This window comes from Tenrec ecaudatus, chromosome 5 (genome assembly GCF_050624435.1).
Source record: "Tenrec ecaudatus isolate mTenEca1 chromosome 5, mTenEca1.hap1, whole genome shotgun sequence".
NCBI classification, from domain to species: domain Eukaryota; kingdom Metazoa; phylum Chordata; class Mammalia; order Afrosoricida; family Tenrecidae; genus Tenrec; species Tenrec ecaudatus.
The window spans coordinates 16317907-16339337 of NC_134534.1; the positions used below are offsets into that span (position 1 = coordinate 16317907).

Consider the following 21431-nt stretch of genomic DNA (forward strand, 5'->3'; position numbering starts at 1 on the left):
GCTCTTTCGAGCTGCAGAGAGCTAGCCGGGACTTCTCGCAGCACTGGGGTAGCTTGACATGCAGTTCTGCTCAGTATTGGCAAGCTTTTAAGTCTCTCTTTCTCTCTCCAGCTCTCCTGCTTGATTGTGTTTTCGATTGTGACAAATTAAATGTAGTGGTTAGTGGTTTTGTTCCCGTCTTAATCAACTGAGTCTGTTTTGGGGAAATGGCTTGGTGAGTTAAACATGCATCCTTTCTTAGAGCCCTCTACGTATAACTCAGGTAATAAAGCAGAGAATTTTCACCTCCCCAAGTGAGGAAACTGCTCATTTCCAAAAATTACATGTGCTTAGTGTTCCTCTGAGTTCTTAGAATTCTTCCACGTTTCCATCGAGAGCTGACTCGCCAGGTTCTGAGCACACTTTGGAGAGTGTTCTTCCATATTTGTGTGTGTGTGTGTGTGTGTGTGTGTGTGTGTGCTCTCTTAGGTACACGCACCTCACGGGACACACATTTCAGAACACCCACACTGCGGGGGCTTGATGTAGCAGGCGTCTGCTCCCATGCTCTCTGGCTGGTCCCTCTGCCCACCTGTCACTTTTGTTGGCATTCCTAGTTGTGTCTGGCTCTTTAAGAAAGTAGACAAATCCCCTGAGACAGCAGCTGCAGCCCCCCTTACAGTTTTTTAGAAAGGACATTCCAAGCCTGCCCTGTGCTTCCCTGGGTCCTCCTGAGAGCCCTTGAGAGCCACCCCCTGGAGATGTTAAACCAAGCCTTGAGCAGAAACAGGCAAGGCAGCCCAGAGGAACCAGCATTTCAGGGGCACGGTGGGACCAGGTGCCTCCTTTCTCTCTTTCTCTCATGCTTCCTTTCACTGCACTTCACCTGATGGGCTTCGCGGATACAGAGCGTTTTTCAGAGAACATTTGTGGCCATTCTGCCTTCAAGTCCATTGGCCCCCTTATTCCAACAGGGGCTTCCATCTGTCTCTGGGGCCCGTATTGATCATTCGCACGCTGTCCCAATCATTTTCATAATGCACTCTTCACAGACGACCAAGCCCACTGTCACGAAGTCAATTCTGACTCACAGCAGTCCTTTGTAGGGGGTTCTGTGACTCAATCTTTCGAAGGGCAGACAACTGCATCTCTCGCCTGCAGAATGGCTAATGGATTTGAACCACCAGCCTGTGGTTAGCAGCCCAAAACCTAACCCACAGTGGCTGCAGAGCTCCTGTAGAGCCACCGACTGCCATTGAGTTGATTTTGACTCAGCAGCCCTTTGTGTGACTCACTTGTGCATGTGGTGTTCATTCATTCATTCATTGACTATGTCCCAAGCCCAAGATTAGCTGCCTGTCTGATGTCCCCTGGCTCAGACTCACTTGGCTCCCTGCCTTTACCTGGCAGCCTTGCAGATGCTTGTCCTTAGCCTGTAGGCCTGGGGCTCCAGCTGTCCACTGGATCTGTACCTTCTTGTCCCAGCTCAGCTCACACACAGATCCCGCCTTCACAGGCTCACCCCGGGCCACCCACCTAAAGCAGCCTCTCTCTCACAACATCGCCCTTTCCTTTCCTTTCCTTTGTCAAATGCAAACTCAACAAAACATCAGGTCAGTGCTGACTCATAACGACCCCCTGTGGGTTTCTGAGACTGTACTTGTTCATGGGAGTAGAAAGCCCAGTCTTCCTCCTGCCAAGCTGCTCGGGTTTTGAACTGCCGACCATTTGGATCGCAGCCCAACACATAACCACTCCATTTATAGCACCATGGACTAAAGTGTCCTCGTTCATTTAGTTGCTCTGGAGGGAGGCCCAGCAACCTGTGCTTCACCAAGGCCCCCAGCAGTCCGGAAGCCGGCTCATGTTACTCTTGAGCCTAAGTTCTTACCTGCCTCACCCATCACTGCAGCCTCCACTCTGAAGCAGCTCGTGGCTGTGAGCAGAACGTCTATACATTCCGGTGGAGTCTGTGGGAGTACCTGCCATGAAATAGGTACAGGTGCGGGAGGGGAAAACCATGGGTGGGGTTTATGGCAGGATTGCAAAGGTACAGTATATTGTGCTAAAAATAAACAGGGAAGGCATGCTGTGAATTAAACTGTGCCACCCCCCACCCCCTCCAAAAGACAGTTCTAACTCCTGGTACCTGTGAATGTGACCTTGTTTGGGAATGGAGTCTTTAAAGCTGCTACCAGCTCCGCTCAAACAAGAGGCCATGCTGGATCAGGAAGGGTCCTAACCCATCTGGAGTGCTTCCCCTGTGGAAGGAGAAGGGCCACCGAGAGACACAGGGAGGGCATCCATGTGGAGACCAAAGCAGAGAAGGGAGGGGGGGATGCTGTGGCTGCCAAGCCAAGCAAGGCCCAGGGCTTCCAGAAGCTGGGAGGGATGGGAAGGGACTTGCCTTAGAGCAGTGGTCCTCAACCTTCCTCATGCCGAGACCCCTTCATGCAGTTCCTCATGGGGTGGTGACGCCAACCATAAAATGATTTTCGTTGCTACTTCATAACTAATTTTGCTACTATTATGAATCATAATGGAAATATCTGATATCCAGGGTGTATTTTCATTGTTATAAATTGAATATAATTAAAGCATCGTGATTCATCACAAAAACAATATGCAATTATGTATTGTGAAATATTTATTTCTAATGACCAATCAATGAAATGTCTTGAAGCATGGTGTAGCATGGGTAACACTGGGTACTCGTTTGTGGGCGGACCCACCTGGAGACGGTTCCTAAGACCATCAGAAACATGTGTTCTCCGATAGTCTTAGGTGACCCCTGTGAAAGGGTTATTCGACCCCCAAAGGGGTTGCCACCCACAGGTTGAGAACCGCTGCCCTAGTGCCTTTGGAGAGAGCACAGCTATGCTGATGCCCTGAATGCTGATATTCAGTCTCCAGACTCTGAGACAATAAATGGCGGCCCTTCCAAGACATCCCCTTGGTATCACTTGGCCCAGGCAGCCCCAGGTAACCAGCACAAGCAGGAGGGGCAGTGCTGACGAAGAACCCATGGAAGCGGAGGTGGAGCCCGGCGATAGGGTGACTGCATTGTAGGGGTGGGTTAGGGCCCACTCAACCCGGGCTTGCTTCTAAAACTGAGCATTTCACCCAGTTGTAAGGAGACACCGCTTGTTAACTTGTTTATCCCTCTATGATCCATCCCCACAGGAGCCTTGGGGTATCGTGTAGTTTTACATGTTGTGCTGCCATCTGCAAGGTCAGCAGTTTGGAACCACCAGTAGCTCCCTGGAGGACGGCGGGGCTTTCTACTCCCACAAAGTTAGTCTCGGCAATTCACGTGGCAGTTCTACCCCATCCCTATGAGCTGGAATGGACTCGATGTCAGTGAGGTAGCACCCACCCCCACCACACCTTAATGCAGGCTCCGTGTGAGCAGAGACCACGCGTGGCATGTCCTTAGCCCAATCAATATTCATGTTGAATTGGTGAGCACCTGACTGAATGCCAGGTGCCAGGCATTGCCCAGAGGAGCCCGTGGGGCAGCAGGGGGCCCCATGGAGGAAATCGCAAGTGCCTAGAATGGTGCCCTTTGGCCAGGGAGGAACGTGGTAACCTCAGACACCCGTGGACTCCTCTTTGGCTTCCTCTTGCCTCACAAAGGGACCATCGCTGGACAGTGCCCAGTGTCCTTTGAAAACATCCAGTCTCCCTCCCTTTGCCTAAGGCTGGTGGCCCCAGCTAGTGTGGTGCGTGTGGGGTCTCCTGGAGGGAAATGTCTCTGAGGGGATAGAAGTCAAAGCCAAGGGGAAGTGGGAGATGCCTCGAGGCAGGGAGGGTTGTGGAGACCTGCAGTGATACCTTGATAATTGAGCAGCTCCAAGCTTGAATTTTCCACTACATACACAGCAAAATTCGCAGGGGGCGGGCTGGGGTGGGGAGGATCTGCTCAGTGTTCATAACTGTTCTCGATAGTCTAACCAAAAATCCAACTTGAAACAAACCTGTATAGAAGAAAAAAAACCTGTGTGGGAGAGTGCGTTATGGTGGAGTCTCCGAGGACACACAGGGGTGACACTTCAGTCTCAGCACCTCCCAGACAGCACAGTGCTTGCGTCCGTGCAGACAATAGTCATCATTGGGCTTTTTCTCGGGGGGGGGGGTAGGCACTTTATTTGTGTGAAATATCAACCATGGCTCCAAAAAAAAAGTTAGTGATACCAGCAGTAAAGCTTAGGGAAAACTGAGAACCAGGACAGAACTAAAGAAACCCTTGTGGACTTTGAATCAGGTCTCCGCTTGTCTGATTTGGCAGCTGAATACAACATGGCTAAGTCCCACGATCAACATTTGGGGTGGGAGGGGGAGTGACTAAAGTGACTAATGTAGCGAAAGTATGATATTGTTTAACCAAGAAACAAAGAACCCAGAGCACCGAAAGGATTGAGAAGTTACTATTAATTTGGATACATCAGAACCAACTCAGAGGCAGTGATGTGAGAAGGCTCAGAGCCTCCGTGATGACGTACAGTCCTGGGGAGAAGAGTAATTTAGGGGCCTCAAAAACAATTACTTGGCCTTCCATTATTATGAGAAAGATATATTCCATTCTTGAACTTTTCAGTGTGGGAACACGCATTTGGAATGAATCGAGTTCAACAACCGAACCGAGGTATCACCGCCTAGTGGGGAGAAATCGTATTCTCCATAGGCAGCCCCAGGACTGTGGCTGAGGTTCCCAGGGAGGCGAGGCTCTGGGCCTGTGTCCTCACTGAGGGCAAGATGCCTGGACCAGGAGCATACTGGGTTGGTGCTTACACATTCGTAGTCCACACCTACAGCTCTGCATGGCTTCTCTGTCGCCACTCCAGCACACAGCCTTCCTGAGCTCCCTGCCTCCATCCCAGCTCTATGGACTGGTGAAGACACCGGACTGTCAGGCCCTTCAGTCTCTGGGCCAGTAAAGGAAGGTGGGGCCACACTATAGGTGATAGTCATTGTCTTCTGTTGCCTGGGTTGCCCACTTGGGGAGGGACGTACTGAGGGGCAGAGAAGCAAGAAAATGGAATGAGAGCCCCCGAGGCACCAAGATGAGGGCCAGTCAGGGACACTATGTCTTCAGGAAGCCGATCCACTTGGTTTTCTGGGGCTAGCTGAGAGCATGGACTTGGAAGTACAATAAACTTGACTTTGAGCCTGATCTTTTCTACTCTACCTGAGGAGTGATCCGCTTTTCCTGTTTGTAAAGGGGACAGCTAGTGCCCCCAGCCCAGAGCAATCCTGGGAGGAGGAATGAGCGCCTAGCGGGTTGCCTACTGTACAGTCCACCCTCCAGTCACAACCCCCTGCTGCCAAGTTGATCTGCCTCCTTGAGGCCCCAGGGGCTGGAATGGAACACGCGTAGGGGTTCCGAGGCTGTGCATGGACACGAAGACTGCCTCCTCTGGCCTCCTCCCACAGAGCAGCAGGTGGTTTGAACCACCAACCTTTCCATTAGCAGCCCAACGTATGGCCCCCAGGGCCGAAAGGGCTCCCAGCCCATAATTCCTCAGTAACTCACTTCTGTTGAGCCCATTCTGACTCATAACCACCTTTAAGGCAGAGTAGAGCTGCCCCTGCAGGTTTCCAAGACTACTGATTTGTACAGGAGTAGAAAGTTTCATCTTCAGAGCAGGGTTGAGTGGAAGTTACAGAATGAAATAGCCTTCAAAAAGGGACAGCTGGCAGAAGCCGCTGCCTCTGGCCTTGACCTTGCTCTTACAGGCACTGGAGCCACGTCATCACTGATCCTGAGCAACCGACGTCACCTCCCCCCCCCCCATGCCTAACAGAAAGTCCCTGTAAGGGCAGGTTACTCACCTGTGTGTGTCAAAATGTCAGATGCTGTCAAGTGGATCCTGACTCAGCCCTGCCATAAGAGACAGCAGACTCCCATAGGGTTTTCTAGGTTGGAATCTCTATATAGAGTCTATAGGGTAAAGCCCCGGGCCTTTCTCTCATAGATCGGTGGGTGGGTTGAAGCCACTAACCTTTCTGTTAGTTGCCGAGTGTTTAACCATTGCACCACCAGGGCTCCTTGTCAACCTGCATTAATACACTTGCTATGTGCCCTTTGGGAGAAAGACAAAGCTTTCTACTCCTATAAAGAGTGACAGTCTCAGAAACCCACGGGGGCAGTTCTAGACCGCCCTATAAGGTTGCTATGAGTTGGACCTGATTCAAAGGCTGGGTTTGGTTTGGTTTGGTTGATCAGCACTTTACAAGCATTATTTATAAAACACCCCTTTGACAAATTGCATCACACAGCTAGTGACTAATTGTACCAACACCACAAATTCATGAGAATCTGCAGCTTGAAGCTCTTTGACTTTCTGCTCCGTTCCGTCTTCTACTAGGAAATTGAGGAATTGTAAGAATTAGGCCTGATCAGAATTAAAGGGCAAAGATCTCTACCTATTTTTAATATCCATTACTATTGGGCAATAGTATTATGGATTTTTTTTCATTTCCAAATTTTCATAATGACCGTCACATTCTTAATAAGAAAACAAACTTAACTTTTTCCTTCTCATTTTTATTTGTAATGGTCCTTGCATCTGTGACCTCAGCAGCAGCTAATGAGCCTGGAGCCTGTCCCTGTGAGGCCCTACCCAAGGCTGTTGAATGCATGGGCAGGTTACAGATCGGGGAGCTGTCAACAAAGAGATGGATTTTGAAGTCTTGGTGAGTGGACGAGGTTCCTTTAGGTCACAGGTTCCCATACTTATTTAGCCTACTGCCTCCTTTTCAGAAAAAATTACTCATCGCCTCCACCTTCCCCACCCCCACCTCCACAATTGAAACTTTTGTTCTATAGCCTGTCTTTCCAAGATAAGTGTGGGTATCTGCTTTTGTAGACCCCTGAATCAGCCATTCCAGCGCCCCGAGGTCGGAATAGTCCCGCCTACTTTGGGAAACCTGCTCTAGGTAAACTCATGGAGTAGAAAATTGAATTGAAGGAAGAAGCTTAGAGGACAATTTTCAGGGAACACCAATTCGTGGAAGATGAGCTGGTGGAAGAGGGTGAGGAGAAATAGGAAGAAATTTCGTTAAGAGGAAGCGTCCATATTTAGTACTGGCTGTGTAAAATCCGTAAGTGAGGCAAACTCGATGCGTTCAGCCGCTCACTGAAAGGCTGGGGGTTCCGCGGAATCCAGAGGCGCCTCGGAAGAAAGGCCAGGTGAAACACTTGCTCAACAGTCAGTGAAAACCCCGGAATGCAGTTCTACTGTGGTACACGTGGGTGCCCCGAATCAGCCAGAATCAGAATGTTCTACCCCGCCTGTAGGGTAGCCAGAGTCGGAATCCACTCTTAGGCAGTGAGAGCTACCTGATAACTGATCGGGTAAGTTACTGGATCTTCTAAGCTCCGATCCCTTCATTTGCAAAACGGAAATCCCTTTCCGTCTTGTGGAGCGACAGCACATATTGAATGCAAGTTAGGTGAATTTAAGGTCCAAGTTCTTTGATTTGAGAACAGGTATAATTCTACCGGGGAGTTTTAAAAGGCGGTTCTGGGGCCAGTGCTTTGTTGGGGGCGTTTTGTCCATCTCCAGACACGCTGAACTCAAGCTTTCTATTGTCGGATTCTGCAAGTTTGAAAGTCAGGTAAAAACCTCAGCTCAACCGGGGCTCCCAGCCAGCAGCCCGTCAGTCGCCGTGTGGCCCGGTCAAAGACTACAAGTCCCAGAATGCTGCACCGGAGGCCCCGCCCCTTCCGGGACGGCTTGCACGTGGGCGCCGCTCTAGGCGTCGCCGCCTCTCGTCGTGCCTCCGGCGGGGCGTGATGGAAGCCGAGTGCTGGTTGCTCGGCGGCGAGTTCGAGGACTCGGTGTTCGAGGAGGGGCGCGAGCGGCGGGCAGCCGCGCCCGCGTCCCACGGCGCCAAGCGCTGCGAGCCGCAGGTGAGAAGGCCCGGGCCGCCGCGCCTCGCCTCTCCCGCCCCGCCCCGGTTCCCGCCCCGGCCCTGCTGCCCGCGCGAGGCCCCCGCCCGGGCTGCCCGCCGACCCTTCTCCCTCCGCGCCGAGCCCGGCCCAGGGCGCGCGACGCCGCGACAGCTCCCCTGCCCCGCCGAGTCGCCCCCTCTCCGACGGTAGCGCCGGGTCGTGGGGCCTGAGGACACCCCGCCCAGAATAGCGACCCCACGGCCCCTGGTCCAAGGGTTGGAGCCTATTTCTTTCCCTCCTGAATGCCGCCGCCGCCGCCGGGAGCCGGTTCAAAAAATAAATCATGTCATTGGGAGCTCATAGTAATCCATACGCCCCTTGTATCTCGCAGGCTCATTTTTACATATGTTGCCACCATCATTTTCTAAACATTGAGCCCTTGGTAGCACCTCTCTTTTCCCTCCTGCCCTTGTGAACCCTTGATGAGCTATAAGGGGTGGGAAGGGAAGGTGGATGACGAGCCAAGTACGTGGTTGGGAGCAGCGATCAACAAGGGCTTCCCAAAGTGGGCGAAGGGTGACAGCTTTCAGTTGCAGGAAAGCACCTGCTCTCGCCAGGGCAAAGAGAGAGTGGACTTGGGCAGCCGTGAGGGGAGGCATAAGAAAGCCCTGGCTGTTACCATATGTTCCCATGCACATATAGGAAGGAGAGCTGCCCAGCCGAGGCCAGGTTCATGACTGGCACAGTATCAGATGGTGTTCTGTTGAGCTCCATAGGAGTTTAATCGGCCAGGTTTTTTTGTTAAATCGTTTTATTGGGGGTTCATACAACTCATCACAGTCCATACATATATCCACTGTGTCAAGCACATTTGTACATTTGTTGCCATCATCATTCTCAAAACATTTGCTTTCTGCTTGAGCCCTTGGTATCAGCTCTTTATTTTTCCCCTCCCTCCCTGACTCTCCCCCAACCCTTGATAATTTTAAAATTATTATTATTTTGTCATGTCTTATACTGTTTGACGTCTCCCTTCACCCACTTTTCTGTTGTCTGTCCCCCAGGGAGGGGGTTATATGTAGCTCCTTGTGATTGGTTCCCCCTTTCTATCCCACCTTCCCTCCACCCTCCTGGTATCATCACTCTCACCACTGGTTCTGAAGGGATCATCTGTTCTGGATTCTCTGTGTTTCCAGTTCCTGTCTATACCAGTGTACATCCTCTGGTCTAGCCGGATTTATAAGGTAGAATTGTAAGGGATCATGATAGCTTTAAAGAACTCGTGGAAAGTTGTATGCTCATCGGTGCTGCACGGTGCCCTGGCTGGCTTGGAGGCAGTTTGCCAGGTTTCTCCTCCCCTCGCCAGTCTCAGTTGGGACTCTGTGCAGCGAGCAGGGCACCCTGGGTGACCGGTGGGTGGGTGTGCACAATACTGGGGCAGCAACTCCCAGCAACACGCCAGCTAGCACGGGGAGGGAACGTTGGGCAGGCGGGTGGTGGTGGTGGTGATGTTATACAGTAGGACCCCGGAAATGTGGCTCAACAGTAGTCTGAGGCAGGGACACACCGTTTAGGTCTGTGTAATGTGCTGTCTTCACACTTCGTAGTGGTTTTATGAAGAGGCGGAGAGCGGGGACGATGTTGAAGCTCTGACACTCAAGAAATTCCGAGGGGACCTGGCCTACAGACGGCAAGACTACCAGGTAGAACCGCTGGGTTCCTGTGTCGGCGGTTATTGAGTATCCAGGTGACAGTGAACCAGAAGATGAGCGTGTTGTGGGTTCAAACCCACGGCCGGAGAGTCTGTTCCTGTTCACAGCGGAGACTGTAAATTCTGACAGGAGCAGACAGTCTCATCATCTCCTGTGAACTGCAGTCCAGTGCTTAATCCATAGACCCACCAGGGGCCCTTTTGGTTGGATGTGTGTAACCTTAGAACCCCACATTCTAGTCTTTTCTATCTGGCGCTCTGATTCACAAGTTTCCTGTCACCTCAAGAGAAGGGTGTTTGGGGTCCATGTGGGTCTGTCTCTCCACCTTCTCTGGGAGCCTCTAGCGTAGACCCTACAGAGTGTGATGGAGCCAAGCCAAACTCACTGCCATCGGGTCAGTGCCCACTCATAGGCATCCTGTACAACAGGGTAGAGCTGCCCCCATGAGTTTCTGAGACTAGTTCCTGACAGGAGTCGAAAGCCTCATCTTTCTCCCGCGAAGCAGCTGGGGGTTTCAAACTACTGTTGGCCTAACACGTAACCACTACACCAGCAGGGCTCCCTGCGAGCAGCCACGTCTCCGATAATGCGTGAGAACAGGGCGGTGGTGCGTGCACCTCGTCTCGTCATCCGGTGACATTTTGTTGATGAAAAGGTGGTGCAGCCAGTGTAGTGGCAACACGGGGATTCCAGCCGGGGCCTGTTTGGCTGCACGTTGCTCTCGCTGCTGTACTGTGAGCGGTGTTGTGGTAGCAGGGCTGTGTTCACCAGCCTGTGCTTCCCTGCCATTCAGAAGAACAGAGTGACTTGGAAATCCTGGGAAGGCCAGCTCACCCTTGGGTTCTGGTAGCGGACGTTTTGACATTGCCCTCTGCCTGGGAAGAAACCCACTGAATCCTTCTTCTCTGCTGTGTTTTCTTCCTTTGCTTTCCTTCCCAATAAACAATTGCCAGAGAGCCCTGCGGGAGTACTCCAGCATCTCTGAGGAACTGTCGCAGACCAATTTTGCCATGAAGAGGGACGCCCAAGAAGGGCAGGCTCGGTGTCTCGCTCACCTGGGGAGACACGTAGAGGCCCTGAAGGTAGCCACCAGCTTGGTGAGTGTTTCTGGGGCTCATTTACATGTCTTGCACCAAGAAGGACTCACTTTCTTTAAAAACAAACAAACAAAACCCCTAAAATGTAAAAACCTGGCTAGCAACAAAAAGCTGTGAATGGGTTTAGACAAGCTGAAGAGGCTTGTCAGTAGTGCTAGGACTTTATGGTGATGTTAGTCTGGGTAGATTGGAGAAACAAATTTATAAACATGCAAATGTGTATAAGAAAGAAGTTTATATATATGTCTTGTTTTTGTGTATATTATTATCTCTGCAGGTCTATCTAGATAAGATAGCAGGATAATCAATCTGGAGGAGAAAACAATGGATTGACAGTTCGGGGAAACATGGGAGATGGGGAGGCAGGGGAAAGAAAGTGGTGTTAACAAACCCAGGAACAAGGGAACAACAAGTCATCCAAAATCAGTGGCAAGGAGGGTGTAGGAGGCCTGGTAGGGATTGATCAAGGGCAATCTAACCGAGAGGAATTATTGAAACCCAAATGAAGACTAAACAACTTTCTTCACCCCATTTTCTCATGCACCCATTTGTCTTCAGCGATTGTATTGGGAAGGTGAGCATCACGGAATGCCAGGTTATTAGAACAAAGTGCCCTTGCATCAAGGGAGTATTTGAGTAGAGGCCCGATAGAGGGTGGTGAGAAAGAGGAACACCTTGGACAAGCTGGATGGACACTGGCAGCAATGCTGGCTCCAGCCCAGGAAGTGGTGAGGATGGCACAGGGCTGGGCAGGGTTCTGTTGTGCACAGGGATGCTCTAGCCACTGAAAACCTCACGAGCTGAAGCCCCTGGCTAGATTGCCTCCTTCAGGGAGCATCGGCCTGGACATGAACTTGTGCAGGTCTGCAGGTTCAGTCACACTGTCCCTTTCAGCACATGTTCCAAACACAGCCACCACTTCTGCTCACCCGCATCTCTGCTATGCTTCCTCCTCCTCACCTGTACCACTGAAGGCAGTGGCTGCTGGTCTGTTAGCTGGGGTTAGATTAGCTCTGTGGTCCAAGCCAGCTCAGGAGTTCTGGGTCCTCGGCCCTCAGAGGGATCTGATGCCAATCAACAGGTGCCAGGCCTCCAGCGTCCTGGAGGGGGTGGCCGGGCAGAAGCCTCAGCCCTGGGTCAGTGCTCCGGGGATCCAAGCACTGTCATGCAGGAGGCTAGCTGAGGTGAGAAATGGGCAACGTGGACTAGCCCCTCCTGTGTTCTCAACCCTTCTGTGGGTCTCAGGCAAAGTATCTCCATGGCCCCTGCCCACTGCTTGACGTTCGGCTTTCCTGGTAACTCGGGTTCCTGTCTTGATGTTCAGTTTCTCCCCAGCCTGAGGCCCTTTCTCTCAGCATTGGCTCTGGCCCACGTCCGGTTTCCCCGGTGGTTATTATTTCCCCTGACAGTTCATAAGGGGCCCTGGTTCATTTTGCAACGTTGGACAGAACAGCTGGTCCTGAGTGCCTGTTGGGAAGTGAACATTTTATGTGCTGACAGCTTCAGTGGAACAAAGGGGGGATGTTCGCTTTTATGTGGCACTTTAGGGTCTGTGGGCCGAGGCATATACTCCCCACCAGTGATGCTGAAGGGAGGTACAACCTGTCTTGAGGGTCGCTGACATGGCCCATCAGGGGCACGGCTGCCGTTTCACACACAGGCAGGTTACCTGTGGGAGCCGGCTCCAGATACCTGAGACTTAGACCCCTCCAGGGTAACGTGATGCACAGTGGCCGGCAAGACTTCTCTCAGCGGGACGGACAGGCACAGCGGCTGCAGTAAGGGGCTGGAACCTAACGAAGGGGAGGCTGGCGCATGGTGGGCAGCCTGGCTGGGTCAGGGCTGCCTCAAGGGCACCTCGGGTGACAGTAGGCATGTTCCTCTGACCCAGAAGATACGGACCAGATGGCAGCTTGGGCAAGAAGTGGCACGTCTTTGGTTAAGGAGACTTGAAAAGACTTCTTGGTTAGAAGAAAACCCAGCAACCCCCTCAGGCCGGAACTCGTTGGCCTTGATGTGGGTGCCAGCAAAGGCATTTGGGTTCAATTATGGGGCCCCAGGGAGCATGAGATCCACAGGGCACCTTGCTGAAGACAAGTAAGCCACGTGAGATTCGGAAACAGAGTCTGTCTGAATCCTGAAGAAAGTTCCCATTGTACTTGGAAAAATCCTGGACATTAGAAATGTGGCCATTAGCCCGGGATCTGAAGGGCTCAGCCTACTCCTTTGCGAGGTGCTATCTGGCTGAAGACAGAAAGGCAAATACAGGAGATAGTCGGCACTGATAGCTTGCTGGCAGTGGGCGTGGCAGGTGGTGGTCCAGGGGGATAGTGAATACATTTCCACAGGGGTCGGACATGTCGTCTGTCCACTGGACTTGGGACTGCAAAATAGACATCCCGTGCTTCTAGAAACATCGGCACAGTTTGGGTGTGTCGTCGTTGCTCTTTCCCAGTGGGAAAGGCTTTGCTGGTGACAGCCCCTGTCCTCTGTCCTCCTCAGGAACGTCAGGCCTCCAACACGGACCACTTAACCACAGTGCTCCACCTCCAGCTGGCCCTGTGTTCCCGTCGGCAGCACTGGGAGGGGACCGTCCTCTGCCTGCAGAAGCTGATTTCCTTGCACCCGTTTAACCCCTGGAACTGGAGCAGGCTGGCGGAGGCGTACCTGAGCCTAGGGCCGGCTCAGAAAGGGGACAGTCTTACCGCAAGTGACAAAGCACCTGAATCTTCCACACCTCCAGTGGGAGAAGACTGGTGTCTGTGTTCCCCGGAAACCTCGCCCCGGAACAGGCAGTTGTCTGTGGAAGCCCGTGGCGGCAGCAGCCCACTCGCCCAGGAAGGCCTTGCCCACCCCCAGCCCTGCTGGTCGGCAGGGAGAGCGACCATGCTGGAAGAGACTCGGTTGAAGGTGTGCGCGGCCCTGACGAGAGCCAGGTAAGCAGGGCTGGGCTCAGGTAAAGGCCTTATGTTCTCATGTCAAGCTCAGGATGCTCGCAGCTGGACGCTCGGTGTGTGTTTGAAGCTGTTGCTCTGCTCCAGGCGGCATCCCTTGAATATGTGCCATTTTTGGAGAACTCAAGTTCAGACTCAGGCCAACGCCAGTGTCCAGTGGACATATTTTGAAACTTAGCACAAAAGTCTCAGTCCCCTTAGGAGTCCCTGGTGGTGCAGATGGCGCACCTACTCAGCCACCAAGGGAGACCTTGGCACCTTGGTTGCCATCTGCTTCCCTGGGTAGCTGCTGTGATGCCCCGCTGTCGGTGTCCTTCAGAGGTGACAACCAGGAAGTCTTGGTGCCGGGCCCTGAGCATGGGCAGCACACAGCCCTTCCCCATGGGCTGCGGGCCTGTGTCACTTCAGTGACTCAGCACAGGCTCTGAGCCGTGGGCAGAGATCTGGGCAGTCGGGAGGAGGAGGAGGGAAGCCTTCCGGGGGAGATGGAGTTTCTGCTGAGCATTACCGTGTAGGGCCACCCAGCTCTCAGCCGTGTAGATACTTCTATACGTCAGGTCGCCCGGCCCTCAACACATGAGTCAGTACTGGTACTGCCCCATTTCAGAGAAGAGGACATGAACAAACATAGACTTGTGCTCAAAAGTAGGCAGCTCTGATGACCGGGACTGGTGTTGGGGCCCAGGTCTCTGACTCCAGACATGTGTTCTGTCCAGGACCTCTTGTCCTCTGCCACTGTCCCTTCCCATCGGGTGTCCCCAGGGGAGGAAGGGCCCGAGGTCAGAGGAAAGTCAGCGTAGCCCCAGGGCCTGTGTTTCCCAGCGTTGTCAGAATCTGGCGTGGAGAGAGTGGCCCTTGGGACTTGGGATGGGCTGTGCAGCCAAGACCGGGGCCGTGGTAAGTGGGCGACAGGTCTGATAGGCACCTCATACATGGCTGCTCCTCGGTGAGTGACTAGCGAGTCACTGCTGGCGGTCTGGCCTGGCACCAGTGACTCCAACGCTCGTGTCTCTGCGCCCTCTTGAAGGAGGAAGGGGAAGATGCCCAGGTTTGAGAGTGTACGGATCTAATGCTTGGGGCAAGGAATAGAGTAGGCACTTGGTAAATGTTAGCTGCTGCAATTTTACTTCTATTGCCGTCATTTTATTCGCACAGGACATCAAAGCCATCCGAAAGGGGTTGGTCCTTATGCTGACGGCCAGAGAGCATGTGTTGGTTTTCAACACTGGAGTGATGTACTGTGGCAGGGAGAGCCAGGTGGTGGCCGGGGTTAGAGAAGGTGTTTGGAATATTGAGACCTGAGATGAGGGATGACCTGGGGGTGGGGGTGATCTTGGGTGGGGGGTGCTGGTGGGAGTGTATGGTAATAAAAACAAAGGAAGTAGGTGGCCCTGCCTGACAGACTCTGTAGGCCTGGTGACCACTGACGTGGGCAGGGGCACAGATGAGTGGCGCTGCCTCTTGCTGAGGGGCCCTGGAGGGAAGAGCAGGTGTGGAAAATCATGATTCTGTCCACCCAGCTGGAGTTTTGGACCAAGAATAGCAATCTGGAGTCAGAAGGATCTAGAGGCTCAGAAGTTTCCAGAACTAGATCCAGCGCTGGGGCAGTGGGAAGTCAACATCCATGCCTAGGAGAAGATTTGAACCCTCGGGGGGGCGGGCAGCTCTGGCGGAGCGGTGGGATGGTGGAGTGCAGAGGGCTGAGGAGAGACTGAATGAAGAAACAGGTTTAGGCTGGGTTCTCAAGCTACTGAAGGAAGGAGCCAGCAGCAGACAGCAGGTTCATGGAGTGGCCACAGATGGGACCAAGGTGGACGGAAGCAGCCAGCAAGGTCTTTTTAAGCAAATCAGGCTGAGCAGCTGCTTTCTAAAGTACTTGAAGAGCCAGGACTTGAAAGCCTATCTGTGCCTTTGTCTGTCTGTCTCTTTTCATGCCACAGGAGAAAGACGGGTTTTTTTTGTTTTTTTTTAATTTTAACAATTTATTAGGGGCTCATACAATTCTTATCACAGTTCATACATATACATACATCAATTGTATAAAGCACATCTGTACAGTCTTTGCCCTAATCATTTTTTTCTCCTCTTTTCTTTTTTTACATTTTATTAGGGACTCACACAACTCTTATCACCATCCATACATATACATACATCAATTGTATAAAAAGCACATCCATACATTCCCTGCCCCAATCATTCTCAAGGCATTTGCTCTCCACTTAAGCCCCTTGCATCAGGTCCTCTTTTTTTTTTCCCCTCCCTCCCCTTTCCCCCCTCCCTCATGTGCCCTTGGTAATTTATACCTCGTTATTTTGTCATATCTTGCCCTATCCGGAGTCTCCCTTCCCCCCTTCTCTGCTGTCCCTCTCCCAGGGAAGAGGTCACATGTGGATCCTTGTAATCAGTTCCCCCTTTCCAACCCACTCACCCTCCACTCTCCCAGCATCGTCCCTCACACTCTTGGTCCTGAAGGTATCATCCACCCTGGATTCCCTGTACCTCCAGCCCTCATATGTACCAGTGTACAGTCTCTGTCCTATCCAGGCCTGCAAGGTAGAATTCGGATCATGGTAGTTGGGGGGAGGAAACATCCAGGATCTGGGGGAAGGCTGGTTCTTCATCTGTACTACCTCGCACCCTAATTAACCCATCTCCTCTCCTAAACGCCTCTATGAGGGGATCTCCATTGGCCGACACTTGGGCCTTGGGTCTCCACTCTGCACTTCCCCCTTCATTTAATATGGTATATATATACATATACATATACACATATATACACATACATACACACACTTACATCGTTTTTTGTTTTTTTTTGCATGATGCCTTATACCTGGTCCCTTGGCACCTCGTGATCGCACTGGCCGGTGTGCTTCTTCCATGTGGGCTTTTTTGCTTCTGAGCTTGATGGCCGCTTGTTCACCTTCAAGCCTTTAAGACCCCAGACACTATCTCTTTTGATAGCCGGGCACCATCAGCTTTCTTCACCGGGAGAAAGACGTTATGGTCATCAGGTCACTGTGAGTCGGACTGGACTCAGTGGCCGTGCGGGTTCAGGGCACAGTGGTCATGATGTGTTTCAGACCTCAGCCACATGGGTTCTTGGGTCAGAGGCCAGGCCCTCACAGGCTGGTGTGTCCTTCAGCGCTTTGCTTGAGTGTCATCTCAGAAAAACCTTACCTGGTTTCTCTTGGCACCCTGACTTGACTCTGCCCATTGTTCCTCTCCGTCTGTCTGGTCCATAAAGCGGGAGTTCCCCCCGGGACCCCACGGAGGCAGGAGAGGAGAGTGCTTCTGTCACAGCAGGGAAGCCAGTGTCAGTGGTGGCGACATGGCCCCGCCCTGGCGGGGAGTGTGCTGAGGACAGGTCTAGGGGGCAGTTCGATGGAGTCACCGGACTGGGCGGGGGGTTGGGGGGGTGGGACAGAGCACTGGCTCCCTAGGGTCCAGGCTCTGATCGGGAGGTGGGTTTGTGTTTTCAGTCACTTGACTTGCTCTTGGAACACGGGAAACACCTTTGAAATTTTCCTTCCTAAAGATTTCTTTGAGAAGGTTTGGGCAGCTGCTTTTCAATACCGTGAATCTATCTTCATTGTAAAGTTGGGGTGCTTATGGAGAGCAGGCGGTTCTAGGAATTCCCAGGAGGGTCCCTCCTCTGTAGCCACCTCCCCAATCTCTCTCTCTCACACACACATGCCTCCCCCAGTACCTTTCTCTCGCTCTCTCACGCACGCACGCACTCACACGGTGCTGTCCTATTTTCCAGGCTTTTGCTTCAGCTCACCCAGTCTCAGCAAACATCGTTTGCTTTGGAGAGGAACTTAGAGACTCAGCGGGCCATTGAGGATCAACTGAAAAGGCTCAGCTTCAAAGAAGACGCTTTGCTGTTGATTGCTGAGGTGAGTATCTCCCCGGGGGCTTATGGGGAAGGAGGCACAGATAATGTCTGGCTCAGACTCTGGTGTGGGGAATGCACAAACGAAACAAGCCGTGGCCCGAGTGTGGCTCCTGGGGGCTTCTGTCTCTGTCCTTGATGAGTCTTTGATCGCTGACCTGTCACCACCATCAGGAGCCTGAGCGGGAGGAGACAGGCAGATTCCACCCCCCGAGTGCCTCTGGTACGTGCCTGCTGGCACTGCACCCACGCCCAGGGAGCGCTTGGCCTCCGTGCTGCCTGTGTGAACTCACCTTTGTGCAGCATGTCTATGTCTGCCTTGTGTCTCCACCCAGCCTCCTGGCAGCTTGCAAGGTGGGGGAGCTGGCATTGAGCCCCGGACAGGTGACAGCCGGTGTAAGGTCAGGGGCACGTTACCCCCAAGCTTACCTTCCTGATGCTCCACCAGCTCTGACTCTGGGAGGCACCGAGAGGCATCAGCTGTTTTTTTTCCCACCTCACTTAGGTTGGGTTTTGGCAAAACACCGTTGGCATGTCCAAGAGCACGTGTAGCGATGCCGCGTGTGAGTTCTTCTAGCGTCTGATTGCAACGTGCGGCTCAGGTGCTGGTCCCACGTGGAGAAGCACCCACCGCCTCCCTGACACCTTGTCGGAGAGCTGCTTTCTGCAGGCCTCCTCCCTGTCCTCCCCCAACCCTCTGCCCCCTCCTTCCGAGGTGCGTCCCCGGGACCCATTGGCGAGCACCGGTCCCGCATCTCTCTTCAGTCCCTTTGTCCACACATCTGTCTGCTGTCCTTTTTTACCTCCTCCTCCTCCTGAGAGACCGCTGGTCTGCCGCTCGCCTCTGTTTCTGAGCACCCCGCTGCCTCCTGGACCCTGAGCTGGTGCGTCGGTCCTCCACGGTCCAGGAGGCTTGCAGCCCGCGGAGCCTGCTTGTACACCTCTCTTGTCTCTAGCTCAGGCTGACTGCCTGCTGCGTGATTCCCTCTCATCCTCCTGTCCTATCAGTGTCCACTCTCTGAAAGGGGACCACGCTTCAAAACCCCTTCAGTCCATCTTTAGTCCCCTCCGCACCCAGTCCACCCAGCACCGTCCACAGACTGGCCATCAGGTGAGTGGTTGCTGCAGACCTGGCGCCTCGCCAGCTCTGAATCTCCTGCCTCGAGCCAGGCACCAGCAGCCCCTCCCCGCAGCTGTGCATCAGGGCTCCTTTCGATTCCGCTCACACCCTCCAAGCCCTGTTGCCCCAAGTTTGGTTGTCGAAGTGACCTCCCGGCTCATCTCAGCCCATTTTCTCCTCTCGGGTCTCTCAACATTCCTACTGGGCTGACCTTAAAATGTGTGATCATGACTTCGGATGTCATGTCTCGTCCCATGCCTTCCTGTGATGGCCTGGCCTTCCTGAGGGTAGCCCCAGACGCAAAACCACCAAGCACTGCAACTCAGTCACTCCGTACGTAGCACAGGGCAGAACTGCCCCTGCAGGTTTCTAAGACCGGACCCCTTTATAGGAGTAGAAAGCCCTGTCTTCTCCTGAGGAATGGCTGGTGGTTTGAACTGCTGACCTAGTAGTTAACAACCCAACTCGTAACCACTATGCCATGGGGCTCCAGGTCAGTCGATGGGACTGAAGTTCCCAGCACAGCATCTCTGCCAAGCGGCTGCATACCTGCCCGTGCCAAAGGGTGTGTGTGTGTGTGTGTTGGGGGGGTGGGGGGTGTTCTGGGACTCTGTTTCAGGTCAACATCCTTACCAAAAGTGAGTCTGGCTGCCTGGCGGGGTCAGGCCCCCACTTTCCCCATTCCATTCCACTTTGTGGATGCTTCACAAAGCCCAATCCAGGGAGAATTCCAGTGTTCCCGGCCTCGCGCTGACCAGGTGGGGCAGTACCATGTGGGGACACTGATGTGGTCACATGTATAGAGAAGGACAATCTCTTTCCAGATCACAGAACGGTGAGCCCAGCACCTGCCACGGGATTGCATGCTGCCTTTGACTTATGGCAGCTTCCCAGGGCCAGACCCTGCCCACCACACGGGGGTAGTGTGGTGTTCGTGCACAGGTCCGCAGGGAGGGGCGCCCACTCTCACAGTGGTGTGGGCGCTGAAAGGAGGTTAGCCCCAGGGTCCCTGACCTCACGAAGAGGACTCGAGGGGAAGTGCAGGCTGTGTGCACTCTGCTCTGGGGGTGAAGTGCCCCCACTACCGCGCCTCTGGAAATTGAGACTTCCCGCGGTTGTGCGAAGGCGTTCGTTCCCCGCCTGCTGCTGCTGCTGCTTTGACGGGTCCTGTGCCTCTCCCCTGCTGCAGGCGATGGGGGAGGACCTAGTTCCCGAGAAGATACGAGACGAGCTTCACGCAGAGGTGAGGTGCGTGGGCTCCGAGGCCCTGGCTGCCCTGGTGATCCCAACTTCAGAAGAATTCGAAGACAGATGGTTCAAAAGGATCAAAGACCACTTCTGCTTGCCGAGCGTCAGTTCCATACAGAGATAGAAATCGGGGCTTTGCGGTCGGTTGAAACCCACTTCCGCTGTGTCCTGATTGTCCTGGTCCCTTCAGCCCAGAGCCGCTGCTCAGCGGGATGGGCAGTCGGGGACCTCAACTGCTTATGTACATTTTAGAAGAAGGACTTCGCTCTCAGATTGCTTGTGCTTGACATGTTTGTTACTCAAGTACAGAAGCTTAGATTGTAATACCCACTGCCCCTTAGAGCGTGTCTGTTGAGCAGTTCATAAAAGGCCCTTGGGTTTGCCTGTAATGACCCACAGCCGTGGCGTCCACTCAGACTCAAGTGGCCCTCGAGGCCGGGGTAGAACTGCCCACAGCCTTTCCGCCGATGGGCTCTGGAGACAGATGGCCACAGCTTCCTCCTGGGGAGGGGCCTCTCAGGGTTCACCCGCCAGCCTTTCACTTCGCAGCCCAGGGCTTCACCGCCGTGCCCCAGGGTCCCCCAGGGTTCCAGGCTGGAACTAGCGAGGGGAGGGTTTTCATGGTTTCTGTAAACATCACGGATGCGAAGATGGAAATGTGATCGTAAACAGCTGTGAAGAGGATGTGCGGATGGTGGCAGGCTGAGGGTCCACTGCAGCTGGCTTGCCCCAGCTTGGTGGGTACTGGTAGCAGAGAACTCCCAGGGCCATTCAGCAAGCAGTATATGCTTCAGCCTCTTTGCATCAGTTCCTCTTGCCCCACCCACTCCACCCCACCCCTGGTGGCTCTGTCTAGGGCAGCGGATCATCACACAGCAGGGGCCCTGCAGTGAGGAGAAGACCCCGGGCTCTAGACACATGGGGAAAGGGCACTCTGCAATGCAGCTGGTGGTGCCTTGCTTAAGAGACGTGCGGATGTGGGAGAAACGTGTGGTCTCGGTGATTGTTCAGGTCTCCCCGTCACACCCGTGTCCACGCCATCATACTGCCCGATATGGAGGGCCATTCCTCAGTGAGCTAGCTGGAATGAAAGAGCGCCTCTTCGAGAAGTGCAATTAAAAACGTCCCACTCAGCTTTTAAAAAACCACTTTATCGGAGGGATGAGAATATCCGCCCCAGGCAAAAGGCGGAAGCCATAAAGATTTCCCTCCCACGCTCCTCTCCGTTCATCCGAAGCAGGCAGGATCTGACTCTATGCTTTGATCGTTCTCTCAGGACGACTGTTGGCTCGCCTGACCAGTCCTGGCAGTGTGAAATAAAGACTTTGGCCAATAAACATTTTGATATTAGAGACCATTGAACTTGTAGATCTCTCCGCTCCCATTGCTAACCCTCCATCCACTGGTCCACTGACTCATCTGTGGAGCGCCCCTCGGGCTGCTCGTTCCTCTGGAGACAGTTACCATGGAGCTTAGGTCTGGCTAGCTGTGGGCTGCTCTCACAAGAGTCCAGCCTGACTTGCCAGGCC

General features: G+C 53.4%; 1 protein-coding gene across 1 annotated transcript; it reads left to right on the forward strand.

Annotated features, from left to right (window-relative positions):
- The first annotated feature begins 7732 nt into the window (after positions 1-7732).
- On the forward strand, positions 7733-21265 carry C5H8orf76 (chromosome 5 C8orf76 homolog). Its single transcript, XM_075549309.1, has 6 exons — positions 7733-7894; positions 9484-9579; positions 10542-10685; positions 13188-13621; positions 17406-17538; positions 19844-21265. The coding sequence occupies exons 1-6, from the start codon at positions 7778-7780 to the stop codon at positions 20024-20026; spliced, it is 1107 nt and encodes a 368-aa protein (XP_075405424.1). The 5' UTR covers positions 7733-7777; the 3' UTR covers positions 20027-21265.
- Positions 21266-21431: the final 166 nt, after the last annotated feature.

What these genes read in the sequence shown, in the direction of transcription:
- C5H8orf76 (XM_075549309.1), top strand. Translation starts at nt 7,778, where the DNA reads ATGGAAGCCGAGTGCTGGTTGCTCGGCGGCGAGTTCGAGGACTCGGTG. An exon ending in CCAAGCGCTGCGAGCCGCAG is followed by an intron (nt 7,895 to 9,483) that starts GTGAGAAGGCCC and finishes CACACTTCGTAG; the next exon opens with TGGTTTTATGAAGAGGCGGA. An exon ending in CTTTGCTGTTGATTGCTGAG is followed by an intron (nt 17,539 to 19,843) that starts GTGAGTATCTCC and finishes CCCCTGCTGCAG; the next exon opens with GCGATGGGGGAGGACCTAGT.